The sequence below is a fragment of the Camelus bactrianus genome, chromosome 11 (assembly GCF_048773025.1).
Source record: "Camelus bactrianus isolate YW-2024 breed Bactrian camel chromosome 11, ASM4877302v1, whole genome shotgun sequence".
NCBI classification, from domain to species: Eukaryota; Metazoa; Chordata; class Mammalia; order Artiodactyla; family Camelidae; genus Camelus; species Camelus bactrianus.
In genome coordinates, this window is record NC_133549.1 from 44,511,238 (window position 1) to 44,528,553 (window position 17,316).

Sequence of the window (17,316 nt, forward strand, 5' to 3'; positions counted from 1 at the left end):
TCCTACTGTTCACTGGGGACTTGACCAGATGTCCCACAGAGATCTCAAACATAGCCTAGGTAGAATGAAACTCATCATCCCCTTTGCCATCCTCTGCCCTACACTGCTTTCTCCTCATGATTTCCCAGCCTGAGACACGACACTTCCCCAAGCCCCTCACCCGGAGTCGTCCTCCACTCCTGGCTCCCTCGCAGCTCCTCAAGCTCTGTTCATTCTGCTGCCCTTTCAGCGCTCACATCCACCCCCTCCTCCCCATCTGCCAGTGCCTAAGTTCATCCTTGTAGGCTTACATTTACCTCCCTGCCTCCAGTCAGTCCCTCCTCCACACTGTCCCAGAGTGCACTTTCTAAGAACAGAAATAGCTGATGATGTCACTTCCTGGCATAAAAGCCTTACATTTAATTCTGTATTTTTTCCAGCACGCTGTGGCCCTAAGTCTCATCCTTCTCCTATATGGACCCATGTTCAACCCCTTAAGAATTCCTAGTGAGCTGTACCATTATATACTGTCTTTGCCCAATCTGTTCCTTCTTTTGCCTGGAATGCTATCTTCTTACATGCTTCCAATCTCTGCTTAGAAAATTCCTATGCATCCTTTAGGACTCAGTCCAAACATCACCTCTTCTGTGAAGCCTTCCTTGATGTTCCTATGTAAAGTGAACTTTCCTGTGTTTCCCCGAATACCTCTATTGTAATTCATTCCATATTGTGGCCCTTGTTTACATATGTGTCTCCTCAAGTAGATAGAGAACCTTGCAAGAATAGAGAATGTTTTTGATTGAAAAAAAGTTTTTCTACCCTCCCAGCCCAGCATGGAGTTAGCTACTTGACACATACTAGGAACTTAGTAAGTATCATGCAAGTGAATGAATGGGTGGATGGATCTACTGGAACTGCTTGGGTTGGACTACCTATCTCTAAATGGCTAGCCATCAAGTCACCAACCCCAGTGCCGGCTGGGTTACAGATTAGTGGAAAGAAGCTTCACATTCTCACCTGTTGTAAGTTCCCAATATTCTTCAAAGTTACAGAAGGCAGATGGTGACACAAACAGGAGCAGATGCATTATATCTTAGCAAGGTGTTCCCCGTGCAGGACAGTAGTCCCTATAGAGTAGGCAGCTGATTATGACATTCTTCATAGGTAAAGTCTTAACAATTGGGGTGGGGGGGAAGCCAAAATCTTGCTAAGCCGTAGCCCCCTTTTTTTTTTTTTAATATATTTTGCCATTTACTAGTGATTTGCCAGTCACTGATAATCTACGCACTCCCCTTTAAGGCATAGCCTAGTACCATGGAATCAGAACACACTTCTAAAGGCCTCCTGGAGTACCAGGAGTTAGTCGTTTAGATGCTGGCTTGTAAAGAGATCTGTGGAGTCCCGAGGAGAGGCCGGAGGGGTTAGAGAGTAAGGGACTTGGGCCTGCAGCTATTTACAAACTAGTGGGAAAACGTAAACATATTTTTAACAACATTGTGACCGTACAAAAGCATACCATCAAAATAACAGGATTGCTTTAAAAGAATGTTAACCAATGTTAGGATTGCTGGATTCTTGAACCAGGCTTACCATCAGCAAGACCTCACCTTCAACAGGAAGGAGAAAGCAGCCAGTGCCCAGGTGTCTCTGGACTGGACAGTCCTGTCTCCAACTCCAGCTTCCCAGTGTCATGGAGAGGCTGTCTCCTCACAGACCACCCCTTAATTCTGATTTATTACCCTTTACTTCCATGGTTCAGATATGTCTATAATCACAAGTCCATTTCCCTGAGATGAGGCTTCCAATCCTTGGTAGGATTGTTCATCAGAATAAAATATGAAGATGGTTTGCTAGTAGACCCACCCCAACTTCAGAGAGGGGCAGCAGAAGAGGAGGAAATCACAACTATCTTTGTGATGGAAGATAAGATGTAAGTTTCACGTGCATGGGGAAAGATCTAAGAAGAGATTTTTATCATAATAGTAAAATTATTAGCTTTACCTCTTGAATGCATATTCTAAGCCAGAAACTCTGCTACCCACTTTCAAACTGTCATCGCCAAGCCTCAAGCAATACTCCAATGTAGGTATCTTCACCTCTGTTTGGCAGATGAGAAACAGGCTTAGAGAAGTTGAACTTGTCCTCCAGACACATGAATAAACGCCTCTGCCATGTGTTCTCACAGGTTCTGAACGTCCCCGATCAAAACATTCGGTGCAGTGTTATGATTTTCCCTATTGTCTGTCTCACCCATGATATTCTTGCACCTTGAGGGTGGAATCCATGTCCATTTTACTTGCTCTTCTATCCCACACCCAGGAGTAGATGCAGAGTAGATAAACGTTTGTTGAGAGGAAGGAAGGGAAGAAGGAAGGAAAGGAGGAAGCTCAGGTAGTAAGTGGTATCCCCTCACTGTCCTTCAGCTTTCTCCTATAAGCCCACTGTTCGTAGGGCAGGTCAGGGAGATGGAAGGAGATTGTCCTTTTGTTTTCTCTGTATAAAGAGACAACCACAGAAAGTCATCTACTCCCAAGGGCCACAGCAGGACCTCCTGAGGATGACTGTTGTTACTCTTTTCTACTTCTGCCTCCCTCTCTGTTCCTGAGATGGCATACCTCTTTTCCCACCTCTTTTATTATTTCCTTGGCCTACGCAAAACTTGCAATCAAGAGACATTTGGTAAATATTTACTCACTGATTCATTCAGTCCTCAAGTACGCAATTCCTAGGCAGCTCAGTTCAATTACAGCACCTGACAGAGCTCTCTTTCTTGACTTATTGACTGGCTTCCAAGAGAATTAAATATTGGTTTTATAGCACACACTTGGAAATACCATCAGTAATCGTTGAACCTCTCTGTAAATACACTCACCTGAGTCTATCTGGAGTGTCATTTATGACTGTTGAAAAACCCAAACATCTAATGTGGAAGGGCACTTCTAGGAAAGCTAACGTGGAGTTGGGGTAACACACTTAGTGATCTTAGGTGGAAGTAGTTGTGAGAAGCCAGCTTCAGAAACTAAGTCCTCTCTTAAGGGATCTCCCTACTACAGTGTATCTCCTGCCTGTCTGCATATTTGAATCACTAGAGCTTTAAAATAGAGGTTTTATTGTTATTTAAGTATGGCAAGGTCAACAAATCAGGAGACGACTGCCATTGAATAGATAACTTGTTATACTCATGGATCCCAAGAGGAGGGGTACATTATGCTGGGATGCGGCACACGGGGAAGCACTGGGTTTAGTCAGGAGAGTGGGGGTGGGGCGGGGAGAAACATGGGCAAGAGCATTTATTGTGGTTCCTGCAGGAAGGAACAAGTGAGGTAGACTAGGCAGATTTAGGATTGGCTAGCTTGAATAATTTCAGCAGGCTTTGGGGCAAAGGGCTGTCTCTAGTTGTCTGGCACCAGGCCCTGGGGTGATCAGTGCAACGGGATAGTAGCCCCGAATGTGAGAGCCCCAGTGAAGGAGGTGGCTGGGGTACGGACTCTAGATTGGTTAGTTTGCATATGAAAGCGTGCTCACCGGCAGGTGGTTTGCTATCTCTAGGAGTTAGTTTATCCGGGGAGGGGCAGTCCCTCCAAGGATCAGTGAGGCCCCAGATATCAAAGCCTCAGAAAACAAAGGCATGGTTAATACAACTGTTTTAAATAGGGACACGAAAGTTGTCATGCTTGAGCCCTATCCTCTAGAGATTATGAGGGGAAAGGTCTGGGATCGAGCCTGGGAGTTGGTATTTTTTCAAAGCTCCACTGGCACTTCCGATGTGCAGCTAGGATTGCAAGTCACAGCTTAGCATGTGTGCCACTCAGAGGTCCGTATGTGTGTAGTTTCATTAATTGAAGAGCATGTGATTCGCATAGTATACCAAGTTTGCAGCAAGTGATGTCTAAGAACTAGTTCATCAAATTCGTTTTAAAATAGTTGCTTTATCTTTCATTTCAGGCCCCCGACGAGGGAGACTTTCCACCCTCCTCCACCAGTTCCACCCAGAGGTCGTTGATTCCACCTCCTAAAACCTGCCTACTTTGGGACTTTGGGACTTGCAGTTTTCTGCCTGTCAACGAAGTCTTCATGTTGAGTTTCACGGTGTGACTGCAGACCTTAAGACCCACTCTCATTGCTGGTATTGTTGTAGCCCTGCTGGTTTGGGCGTTCCTTGAAGAAGATATTATTAAGGCACAAAGAAGTGAAAAATGAAGAACTTCATTCACTATCACCAGGTTTATTGATCCATATCCTTGTTTGCCAAGAGGATGAAGACTTAATTAGAATACTTACCTCTAATTTGGCATGTCAGAAGCCAAAAGAGATTGCTTAGAAATGTATTTTACAAGTGATTTTACTGAAATGCACTTACACTAGGCCTTGGTTATTTGCTAGTCCAACCTAATTTCTAGAAGTGGTTATGATTTAAGACTTACAGTATTCAAGTAAGAAGGTATGTCCTAATTTTTAAATAATTCTTCAACTTTTCTGTAGATTCAGGAGGGTGTTTAAATGCCAGGGCTGGTCACATACAACAGACTCAAAAAGACTTTAAAGAGGGACTAGTTTTAACTCCTCTTATACAGAAGGCAACTCTGAGCTTTCAGAGAAGAACCAAGAGTATTCACCTGGTTAGAAGAAGAGGTGGGTCTAGAATCAGAACCCGCTGATTCTAGGTCACCACTTCCCATCTCCAAATAGCCAAGCTCTCCCTTAGATATGCCCATGTAGAAATTCGGTCAGTGACTGACTATTGGCCTTCCAGAAGTTTCCTTCTTCCACATCTCCCAGGTATGGGACTATTAAGTATTTGGGGCATTTATAATTCAGTATGCTTTCAAAACAGTGATGCTGTCAAGGAACATTTAAAAAGTGGTTGGGAACCAGAAGCTTGGGATACCGGGGACCTCACTTGATAGATCTTAGTTCTGGCCACAGGAGAGAGGAGGCTCCTTGACTTTCACTCTGCTGAGGGGTCCCTACAATAGAAATCGTTATCTATTTCCTTATATACCTGTTATTACCACTAGGCTTAGGAAATCTGTGCAGAGATTGTAGAGCCTTAAAGGTATCATTAATTTTGAGTCCCTAGCACATAAATCTACCTTTAAAGCACTGGTTCTTAACCTGATGCTTAAACATACAGTCAAATTAGTATCAGATCTATTTCTTTAAAAATGATCAGAAACCTGGTGGTATTCTATGAAATTATTCTCCATCCCACACAAATATATAAAAGCCACACTATCAAAGATCTATTTGAGTAGCTTTATTAAGTCATTTTCTAATGATTAAAAATTATTTTTCCATTTCATTCCTCAGTCTGGCAAACAAGGACTTATTGAAATTAATAGCTTCTGGGGTCTTGGGTTTTTCTGTTTGCAAGTTTTTTTTTTTTCTTTTCTGACTTTAAATACACTATTGGCCCTGGCCATTAAGAGAATATTTGTGCAAATTACCTACCATAATGCCTGGCGCCCGGCAGCCATTTTACGGTGGCCCCTTTACTCCCCTTGTCACTTATTTGGGAGAAATCAGGTAATGTGAGATGAAAGGAGAACAAGAAATATAATGTTGGTACAGTTATCCTCACTGTTATTTATAGATAGTCTCTATCTTAGGCACATTTGATTTTGATAAAAGCTATACATTTTTATATTCAGTACCCCTAAGCCCCCTTTTGGATGTCAAAATTAGATTTTTTTACATTCTCTGATTAATAAGTATTTAAATCAATAACATGGCAAAACCTACTATCAGCCAATGCTGTTACCATCTTTGTATGCATATCACTCTTTGTGCAATATTGAAATATTTTATTGCATTTTATTCTTATATGAAAAATAAGTGGAAAACATAAGACTGAGTGCTGATGAGAAACCTGGGTTTCATAAATGTGACACACTTGAGACACAGATAGAAATGATCAGGAGTTCCAAGTCAAAAATGGCAAGTCTAAAACTTTGTTGAATGTTCACTGAAGATCCAAAGTGATTGGTTGTGTGTAAAAGTAAAAGAAGAAAACGAAAAAATTTGGATGAAACACTGGGACCATGTTATCAAAGAAATGATGGGGTGACATTTTTCATGGGTTTCAATACAATGAGGATCAGAAACTAAATTGTAACTATGTGTCCAAAGACACCTAGTCTCTGTAAAAAGTTCTCTGTATGATACCTTGGGAGACAGCTCTGCTGACACCATCCTTCCCCAAGATTTTACAAACTGGCTCAATAGACAGTGAAGCTACTGGTCATATTCATTGCTATTGCCTTTGCCTCTAACTGTACAAGGTACATTGTCCACCAGTTCCTAGGCCAGCACTGTTCCTTCATCTTATATTAAAACCTGTGAGCAGATAACCAACAATATAAGCAACAAAGTAGGAACACTGATAGACTATAAACAGGAGGTGTGTGTTACAATCAAATAATTTAACCTGACGTATTTAATGATGTGAATAATCCCTAATGCTTTGCCATAATTAGGCAAATAGTATGTAAATGATTTCAATGAATATTTTTATAAGTCAAGCTAAGTTACCTACCCTCTCCCTCTCCTTTTGTCTTGCTTTGTCATTAAAAAAGAGAGATCCTAGTCCATCCTATATCACCTCAGTAGTTGGGATTTTTAGATCCCTCTCCCATATGCCCCAGGAAGTATTCATTTTCTCTGCTGGTCTTTCAAAGAATAGTGTGTGGATTTTGCAGCTGGTTGGCTAAGGAAGCATTAGTAACAGATTTATTTCTAAGAAAGACAAGTAGCTAATTTGGATAACTCTAGAAGATTCATCCTAAAAATCAATCCTCAATTTTGAGGAATCTGCCCATTTAAATGTTTTCTTTGGTTTGATAAATAAATTGTGTTTGATTCATTTCCAAGTGAGTTATTAAGAATATAATGTGGCCTTCCTCATTCATTCCTGATGGCCAGACACTGTGTTCTCCAGAATGGTGAGAGGATGAGTAGGAGGGTAAAAGATGTGTTCTGAATGTCGAGGCACAACTCAGAATTAGTTTTCTCATAGACACTGTAATAAATAGTAGGTTCCTAGGCTGGCTCACCAAAACCTATTTAACCCACAATATAGGAGAAAATGTCTTAGCTAGCTATGCAGTAAGAGTTAGCATGATGCAGGGAGAGAACACTGGCTTGGAAGTCAGGAGACTTGGATTTTATTTTGATCTGCTACTGGCTTGCTGAGTTCACTTCACTTGACTACCCATCATCTATGAAGTGAAGCATTTTGTGTTTAGTACTGTTCCAGGTCCCTTCAACTCTAAGTTTAGGACTAAGGCAAGAGGTGGAGAATCCCTTATTCTGAAGGAGGGAGGCAGCCCTACTGGAGTCACTATCTAATTGGCAAAGCATCCTATTATGTGGCACCTGCTGTTCCCTGCATCATTGTTATAAGAGATACTTTAAAATATGTGTGGGAAACAGTAAAATGGGAACTGTACAAAAAAATTAATAGCCTTAGTTGCTGTTTGGTCTCAGAACCAACTGTTTTAAGTGATTGCTTCCTAAAGAAAAAAATTCAGAACAATTATAAAATTCTTCGATATCTAGAACATTTCAGCCAGAACAGAAAAGGTAGAGGTGGAAGGTGGTAAGTAGCAATAGAAGGACCCCAGAAGTAGATAACAAGCAAGATAAACAAGCAAGATATTGTCATGCCTGTTTTCTGTTATGTGTGCAATGTTTCCTGGTTTTAAGTCTTCACTCCCCAAATGAATACTTTTTACTTTTTCTTCTGTCCTCCCCAGCCCGAAGCAATTGCCAACCCAGTGCTTCTGACAACACCTAGCAAATGCTTACTGCCTCAAATCTGGTGATGGATGTTTAAGCAAGAAACTACTTATCCATCTTAATTCAGCACTTACAGTGCTTGTTCTTCAATTGCCCATCATCACTTGATTCAAAAGCTGTGATTATTCATTCACGGAGCATTTACTAAGCTTCCATTATGAGCAAGTCACCGTGCTAGGTGCTCTGGGGGATATACAAAGATGTATAAGACACCTCCTCCGATTTTTATTGCAATTGCTGGTGTATGATTCATTCAGCAATTAATCATGTACTGCTTTGTGGTGTCTCAGACTATCTAGAAAGTGTTCTTTAAATCTTTCTATGCTATTTGACTTTTCACTTATTAATGTCTTCATTCAGCAAATAGTTATTGAATGTCTATGATGTGACAAGCAGTATCCCAGCAGCTGGGACAGATATAAACAAATGGTAGTGCCTGCCATCAAAAAAAAAAAAAAAGTCAGAATGTAGTAAAGAAGAGGAAATGAGACTATGGTAATTGTGACATAAATGCAGCTGGAATCCTACAAGAAGGGATGCTCAACTTCCTGAGGGCATTATGCAGGGTATCACTGAAGGGGTGATAATTCATTTAGGCCTGGAAAAAGAGTAAGTAAAGGCTGCCCATTCATTTCCATTCAAGAGCAAAGGCACAGAAGTATAAAAAGAACATGGTGTATTTGGGAAATATAGGGATGTAGCCTGAGTATCAATGGGAAGTGAAGTTGAGCTAAATCAGAATCTGTGCAGCTGCAGGCTAACAAGACTATCTTTTTAAAAAAAATTTTACGTATAGTCAGTTACAATGTGTCAATTTCTGGTGTGCAGCATAATGTCCTAGTCATGCATATACATACATATATTTGTTTTCATCTTCTTTTTCATTAAAGGTTATTACAAGATATTGAATATAGTTCCCTGTGCTATACAGAAGAAATTTGCTTTTTAAATCTATTTTATATATACTTGTTAACATTTACAAATCTCAAACTTCCAAATTTATCCTTTCCCACCCCTTTTCCTCCAGTAACGGTAAGATTGTTCACTATATCTGCAAGTTTGTTTCTAACAGGACTATCCTTTGACAAGAAACTATTTTTTTTCTAATTACATATGTAGCACATACTCATTGTAAAAAAAGTACAAATATTTGCAGGCATTACACTGTTAATGGTTTGATTAAATCTTTCAGATTTTTTTCTATGGGCAGACTAATATCATTCAAAATGGAATTATACTGTATATTTTCAAGTTTTTTCATTTAAATTATCTCTCAGTTATCATTCTATGCCAGTACATACAAGTCTCTTCCATTTCTTAAAATGAGTGCATGGATGGTAGTCCATTAATAGTAAAAAATTCTGGAGCCAGTTGCTTGGATCAGGTCCTTGAGCAACGACTTAAACCCTCTGTGCTTCAGTTATCATATCTGTAAAATAAACATACTAACAGTGCCTGCTGCATAAGGATTAAGTGAGTTAATTCATTTAAAGTGCTCAGAATAGTGCCTGGCAGATGAAAATCTTAGCTGTGATTCCTTGATTTATTTAAACAATATTCAAGAAGTGTAGTAAGCAGGAGAGTGATATACTCAGGTTTCTTTTCAGAAAGATCACTCTGGACCTGTTGGGGAGAATAAACAGGGAGGGAAGAATGGTGGTAGGGAGCCTGTTAGGAGGCTGTTGCAATACGTAGTGAGTGCGGTGTGGAAGACCTGCTGTTACTGGCAGAAGAGAGGAAAAAATTAATTATTGAGACCTTTCTAAGATAACAAATGCTAGAACTTGTTGACTGCTGATGGCTGAGAGACAATCGGACTGCAAGTTCCAGATTTTTGGCTTAGAGGACTGTGTAAATGGTGGTGCCGTATTCATGTATTTATTTGACAAGTATCTTTTGAGTTCCAACTACGGGCCTGACACTGTCCTAAGCACAGGAAATATGTCAGTGAACAGCATCTCTGCTAGGAGAGAAGCTTAGAGCCTAGAGGTGTTTATATCTGTGGACGAGAGACCAACAAAAAAATAAATAAATAAGGGTTTAAACAAGATTGAATACTAGGGGTTCAACAAATATTCAGTGACTATAAGACACTCATCCAACCCGGTACCAGTTTAACAACCTCCCATGATGATGATTATAGGAGCGGGTGATTCATTCACGGCGGGAGTCGAGCGCCTGGTAAGGACTATTTGACCTGACCCCCCCCCCCCCCGGCAAATCAAGCTCGAGGCGGCAGGTCAGACTATTACCCCATTTCACAGCCGAGGAAAACTGAGGCCGGAAGAGTTAAGCGTTTTGACCCAGTCGCACAAGTCGAAGGGAGCCGGCTTCGGCCCTGAGGTGCGAGCCAGGCGCCCGCGAGGGGCGCGAGGCCCGGGTCCCCGGGCGGCAGACTGGAGGGCCGGGCCCCGCGCGGTCCTCAGCGGCCGCGATATAGCGCCTCCCGGGCGGGGCGGCCGCGGCGGTTGCGGCCCCGCGTCGCGAGGCACTTCCGGCGTGTGCCGGGGTGGCCGGATGACGTGGCTGAGTCAGAGGAAGAGGCAGGGAGGCGCCGGGGGGCGGGGGAGGCTCCGGAGCGGGCGGTGACGGCGGCGGCGCGGAGGAGCCAGCGGCTGGGCCCGGGCCCCGTGCGTCTGTCCGCGCCCCGTGGATGCGAATCGGCCGCGGCGGCGGCGGCGGCGGAGGAGGAGTCGGTGGGCCGGCGCCGGGCCGGTGGGAGCGCGGAGGATGAGGCCGCGGCCGGGCGCTCCCGGCGTGGCGGCGGCCGCCGCGCTATTGCTGCTGCTGCTGCCCCGGGCCCGGGCGGACGAGCACGAGCACACGGTGAGAAGCGCTCCCGGCCCGAGCGGCCGCCTCCGCCTACTCTCCTGTCCCGGCGCCCCCGCATGCCCGGCGCGGCCTGGAGGGCCCGGCGGCCCGGCCCAGCCCCGCGGCCGCCCGAGGGCGCCTTCCGGTTGGGCCTGGCGGGGCAGGATCCCCGGGAGCGGGGAGGAGTCATTTCCGTGCGCTCCCGGGACAGGACTCCGCTCCCGGAGTGCCTGGGCCTGCTTCCCCAACCCGGACCTAAATGGCGCCGCACCCCTGGGTCTGGGGGCCCCGGGAGTCCGTAAAGAAGCAGGGCGAGGGTCGGGGCTCACTTAGCTGCGGGAGTGGGGGTCGCAGGCAGGCAGGCTTGGCACTGGTGTCCCCCGAGGAAAGGGAGCTGAACCCGGGCTGCTGGGGCTACGACACGGCAGAAGATGGATGCACCACGTATTACCCGTCATACACTAACCAGGAAATAACCACCGCTTTATGGTCCTCACCGGCCTTTATTTCCTTCTTCTCCCTAAACCGGATTAGAATCCTGGCGTGGGGACAGCCTTGATAAACTTGGGGTGAAGAGCTCTTTACACGTGTACAGGCGCTCAACCACACGCACCCGCCTCCGAGGCCTTTCTTGTAACTTTCTCCTCACCCTGTTCTCGCCTCTAGATGAGGCTCCCATCCCACTGGTCTCTAACTAGGCAGCTTCTGACTATAAGGGGGCTCGAGTTTCCCAGTCCTCTTGTCTAGCCAGGAACAGTCCGTTTTGCGTTTGGCCTAAAATCGATTGGCTGGTTATTTAATTAGCATTTTCCACATCAAAGCTTGAATCTTAACCACTCTTCAAGTGACTTTCACTTAGGGCTGTAGCTCAGTGGCATTCTGAATGGTAGATTGGCAGGGCAGTAAAGTCATGTAAATTAGAGGTTGCTTGTGAGCAGTTGTGCCTTTAGATCTTAATTCATTAAAGACATGGTTTTGCATAAGAGGTAGTGTAGTACTAATTCTGAAAGATTTGGGGGAGTCTTCTGTCATTCCTGATAAGCAGGGAAATGAAGCAGCCAGACTTCTCGATCCCTGGGTTAGCTGGACTCTTATTTTAGCTAATAAAAGTTACAGACTTTTGGCTGTTGTACCTTCAATCACGGCCTGAAACTTCTTACGTGTGTATTTTTTAAAGGGACACAGTTCCAAGTTGGTGACATGTCTTTGTGCTGTATTTGTGACTTTTCATCTTAAGATAATTTTGTTCACAGGTTAAACAATTAAAAACACTTTCCTGTTTTTTTTTTTTCCGTAAGAAACTTATCTCAAAGTGTAAGAAGTGTTCATTTTCAATGGGCATCCTTTTCGTTAATGGTATGGTTACTAATATTTTTCAATGTTTTGAACATTTAGGGGAAGTTACCATGTAAAACTCAGAACTGTTTCTTAAGTATAGTTCCACCACAGAGTCATAAATAAGCTTGAGAGTAGTATTTTACACTTTTAGCCCATGTTTTATATGAACTGCTTTAAATAGGGAAAGGTATGTATTAATTAAGGTATGTATTAATTAAGTTGGAGGTGAGTAAAAAGGCCTTAGATTAATTCACAGATTTAAAATGTAAACATCAATTTCACTGAAATTTTATTGCCAGGAACATTAAAATTTTTAAAGCCAGAAATTGAATATAAAATATTTGATAAAAGATTTTTGAGAGTCTATGGTATGTAGAGAAAATTGCTGGACAAAAAAATTTGTTTACCCATTATGAATACCTATTTAAGCAGTTATAGAAAGAATGAAATTAAGATATAACCAAAAAATTAAGTGTCAGTCATATTTTTTTGGCTGTTAGCCAAAATAATTTACTTCTTACAGTTTCCTGAAAATATTTCTTGAAAACTAGGCATTCACCTTAAGCAGATAACAGTACTGAAAAAAGTATCATCAAGCGAATTTGTTCCCACCAAGAAGTAGCTGATGAAGACGATACTGAAGGAAGAGAAAAATTGCCAAGGGAAGGTTGCTGAGTTAAGTGTTTAATAAATACTTGTGGAATTGGATTATTAATTAAAAAACGATTTTCAGAAGTTGTAGTTTGCCCTTTAGATAAACTTTCTGTGGAGCCAGTTTCCAAATAGAAATAATAACTAATAGAGCTTTTGTAGCAGTACGTGGTAGGCACTGTTCTAAGTACTTATATGTGTTGACTCATATTTTAAATATATATTGATAATATTGAGGTGGATGACATTATGTCCTTTTAATAGGTGAGAAAACTGATGCCAGAGAAGGTAAGTTACTTGCCTGAGACCACATAACCTGTACAGGTAGAGGTGGGATTTGAACTCAGTCTGAATTAATAGTCTTCTGTGCTCTCATAGGATATGCTCTATAGCCCTTTATCCTAAAAATAGGATGGTAAAAACACTTGGTATTAAATTGAGTAGTTCTGTGTTGATAGTGTTTTTAAGTGCTCAAAAGAAATGTTTGGGTAAGTCTAACTCCATAATGGGTTGTTACTGAGGATATGTTTGGGTTAGCATTAAAGAGAGATAGGGCCGACTTTGTGGGCACCTGACCCGTAATATGTGCAGGCACTTACAGTCTGTGCTTGGTTTAATGTTCTGCTGTCACTATCTTGAAATTCTTACTACTTTTTGAGCAAGGAGCTTTTTTGTGCTGGGCCCTACAAATTTTGTAGCTTGTCCTAAGAAGGAGCAACGAACTACTTTATGCAGTTCCACAAAGCCCTTTATTTCTCTTACTTTACCTACTCAGTCAGGATTGAGCTGTCCATTGGATTTGTGGCATTTTTATGTGTTTATCCAAAGCTCTTTTAATATTCTCAGAATAATAATGAGAAGGAAATGTGCTGCTGACTTCTAGACAATATACACATGTAGAATATATAAAACTGTGTTCCTTTAAGTTTTTTTTAGAGTTGAATCATATATGAATTACAGAACACTTTTAAATAAAAATTAACACTTTCATGAAAGACAGTCTCTTAATAAGTGATTGAAGGGTCATAAAAAGAACTCTTTAGAGTAAATGAAAGATGTGTAGGGTATGGCTTATTCTTACTTGGTTTTCTGAAACTTGGAGCACTTGGAATCATCTAGAGTTAGATTATAATGTCTTCTCAGATTCCAGAGGACTTCATTAAAAAGATTACAAGTTGAGAATCAGAATTTTAGACCTGGAAAGACTTGAGACCATTGAATTCAACACATTCATTTTCCAATGGCCTTAAGAGACCTAGTGACTCACCCAGGGCCATAGAAAGAATCTGAGCCACCTGATTTCTAGCCTTGTTTTTTTTCTACCTGTGTATATAATTTCCATAGTAATACTATGTAAAAATGTCAGCACCAAAAAAAAAAAAAAATAATAATAATCCAGGGCACAGGAAGCCTTGAATTTTTATGAGTTCTGTTTCCTTGAGATCACAAAATCAATTTTTTGGGGGAAGGGTCTGTTACATACCAGGCTCTGTGCTTGGCACAACAAGTGGTATTTAACCAGTGCTTTTTGAGTGACTTGAGTAATTAGGGAGCTACTCGGGATAAGAATATGCAGTGTTAGGAACATGGAACCCTATTGCTTAAAGCAGTGAACAAATGCAGGCCATTGTTTATTTAAGATGCATAGTCCTGGGGATGCCTGTTGTGGTTTAGGGGACCTACCTAGGCTAAAATCTCATTGGGTACACAAAGTAGGTCATGTTGGCCAGTCAGCCAATCCAGTCGGCCTGGGATAGCCTGCTGTCAGCCTCTGCCATAAACACTATTACACTATTCAGTAGTTTCAGAAATGTTTTGTTTCCTTTACTTAGGCAAATGGAAGCCTTCAATGTTTATCTCTGTTGGAAGTATAGGAGCTCTTAAAACATATTTGAAGATTTATAAAGAGAACAAACTGTTTATTACAAGTGAATTTGTGAGTGCTTTAATATAGATTTAGTTTTAGGAATTGCCGTATTTCATTGGCCTATTTTCAGCTGTACTCTATGGTAGGCTGAGAGTTTATTTAGGTACAAAGCTATTTTGAGAGAAAGAGCACTTATCTCAAGAGACTATCCAAAAATACACTTCTAATTTATTTGTATTAGAATTCTGATGTAGGCACTTTAAATAATTAAAAGGTGTTGAAATTATAATTTTTTTTTTTAAATGGAGGTACTGGGGATTGAATCCAGGACCTTGGTATGCTAAGCCTGCTCTCTACCACTGAGCTATACTCACCCCCCAAAATTATGATCTCTAAAACATTTTCAGAACTGAATTTTGCTTTCTCAGATGCGCATTTTAAAGCCAACACGTATCTTTCCCCTCATTCCATAAAAATGATGGCATTTGGGTGCTTATTCTGAGCCTGCAGTCCTTTGCCTGTCTATGGATTCCGATTTCTTTATTCAGATTTTACATGAGTACATCAGTCAGTAACATTTTCTTCTGAAGTGTTCCTCCTGAGAAAAAGTAATTCATGATCTCTGCCAAGGAGGGAAACTTCTGTACCTGCACTTTCCCAGCATGTAAACAGTATTTAAATGAGAGACCCAGCATCTGTGACTTCTTGAGAATAAAGGTCATTCCTTTTGAGATTAGAGCACAGGTAGCTTCAGCACTTCCTCAGGTGCTTTGTACAACTGCACTTTGCTCAGATTTCCTTCATTTCGTTTTTACTCTTCAGTTAATGAAGCTGACTAGGGATTATCGAGAGTGTAGTTCTAAACTTATAAACGTGATACTAATTAAAACAATCTTGGGCAAGTTATTTGACGTTTCTTTACTTTGTTTGAATCTGTAAAATGGGGGGAATAATCGGATCTGTCATAAAGTTTTCAGAGGTTAAATGTTATGTAAAGATCTTAAAACTATGCCTGGCACATGGTATGTGCTTACTAAGTGTTAAGCTAATGATACTATCACAAAAGATGGTAAGCATGTGCACGTGGGATTGGTCAGTTAAGGCTTTACCTGAGGACTTGGGAAAGGAGGATTTGGGCAGTTCTGAAGGATAAGTAGGAATTGGCTAGGTGGGTAGAAGGTATTATAGATTTGCGGAAATGACGTAAAAAACAAGGTGGAGTCAGAAAGGAAAGGAAGACAGTATTATAAGCCACCTTGGCTGGAGCGGACAGCACAGAAGTTGAGCCTAACAGTGAAACTTCCGAGGGCTGGAAAATGAGTGGAACGGTGAGGTGAAGAATGCAGGGGTCTGGACTGGCCTCCTGTCCTTTGGCTGCTTCCGAGGGAGGCCTTGTGGAAGGAATCATCCCCATGCTCAGGGGTCCCGTGGTCCACTGCTGTGCTTGCTTGACTTTTTCTCTCCTCTTCTTCGGGTTACACTCTGCAGGTAGGTTATCAAACTCTGTCTTAGTGTCATTGGCCACCTCAGAGGTTTTCAAGGAATGTATTTGAAAAGAGCTTGCTAGGATTTCTTGAAATGTTTTGAAAGTGAATTGGACTAGCCTTTTGGCCAAGGGTGGAGGGAAGAGGCTTACTTGTTGCTTTCTTCCCGTGGAGTTGGGGAGCCCTGGGACCCTCCCAGCAGTTTACGGAAAGGAAAGGTTTTTCTCCCTAAAAAGTTGTGTGAAATCTTCTGTTTGGTATTTTCAAATTTCAAGATACTTTGACACATTTTCTCTCTTGAAAAAGAATTCCTCTCTTGACCTTGTCTTGGGAACACTTATTCTCAGGGATAATCAAAAACTGTAATGAAAAGTAAGCATTTTAAATTCATGAAATCTGACTGGTCTGCATAAGGAGCATTATAAAAGAAAAGAAACATTTTTGCCTGGGTATTCACCCTAACCGGTGTGTATGTGTGTGTGAATATGTATGAATGTTTGTGTATATATTGCATGTATGTTTATTTCTAATTACTATTTCAGTCCTCAGAAGGAATCCTCGGTTACAGGATGGTACATGTTTTGTTATAGTACAGTTTGCATCATGTCATCACAACACTACTACCCCACTAAAGTTTCAAGAATGTTTAAAATGGGTAACTTCAGAATGTGTAGTTTAACACACACTATGACCCTTAAATTGTTTTCATCTTATGTTTCAGTTTGTATAAAATAAATGACTGCCTTATTTTAACAAGTATTTATTTTCCAATTTTTGTCTATTTTTAAAGGGATATGAGTATCAGGATTTGTAGAGAAAGGGGTTTTGTGCTTATTTTTCACGAGTTACATTTATGAAATTTTTGCAGACTCAGCAGGATTAATGGCAAGAATAAGTGCCATCTTTCAGTGTTCTAGTCTTAAATGGTTGCATTTTGTTACCTCCCCTTTCTTATTTCTCTAAAAGTTACTATTGCAGGCAGTACACATACTTCAGACTTTTACTAAGTTGCCAATGAATTTTATATTTCAGCATTTCTTCAGTATTTTTCATCATATTTATTGAATATTTTTTGTGTACATGATACTGTGCAGAGAGCTTTGTGTTCAGTGAACAGGTTTCAGTTCTGATACCATCTCTGTTCAGTGGATAGTGATTGGTTTAGAACACTGTTTCGAAAATTCTTTCGCTATATACTTATCTGTATCTATGCAGAAAGGAGTCCCTTGGTTGATTAATGCTCTGTGACCTTAAGCATTGGATGGAAGAGTGGTGGTATAGTTTATTTGTCAACACCCTAAAATAACAAGAGTAGTTACAAATGGGGATCTATGTATACATTCAGATCTTTGATTGACTCCTTCATACATGAAGATTATCTGCATTTGT

At 41.4% G+C, this 17,316-nt stretch overlaps 2 protein-coding genes across 2 annotated transcripts in view; both read left to right on the forward strand.

Moving 5' to 3' along the window:
• Positions 1-6,841, forward strand: part of PIK3AP1 (phosphoinositide-3-kinase adaptor protein 1) — a 104,975-nt gene extending 98,134 nt beyond the window's left edge. The window contains exon 17 of the mRNA XM_074373835.1: positions 3,925-6,841. Coding sequence (XP_074229936.1) covers positions 3,925-3,982 — 58 coding nt within the window. The 3' untranslated portion in view covers positions 3,983-6,841. The remainder of the gene's footprint in view (positions 1-3,924) is intronic.
• A 3,479-nt stretch (positions 6,842-10,320) lies between these two features.
• The window catches only part of TM9SF3 (transmembrane 9 superfamily member 3), a 54,266-nt gene continuing 47,270 nt past the window's right edge, over positions 10,321-17,316 (forward strand). The window contains exon 1 of the mRNA XM_074373836.1: positions 10,321-10,602. Within this exon, the coding sequence (XP_074229937.1) occupies positions 10,507-10,602 (96 nt within the window). The 5' untranslated portion in view covers positions 10,321-10,506. The remainder of the gene's footprint in view (positions 10,603-17,316) is intronic.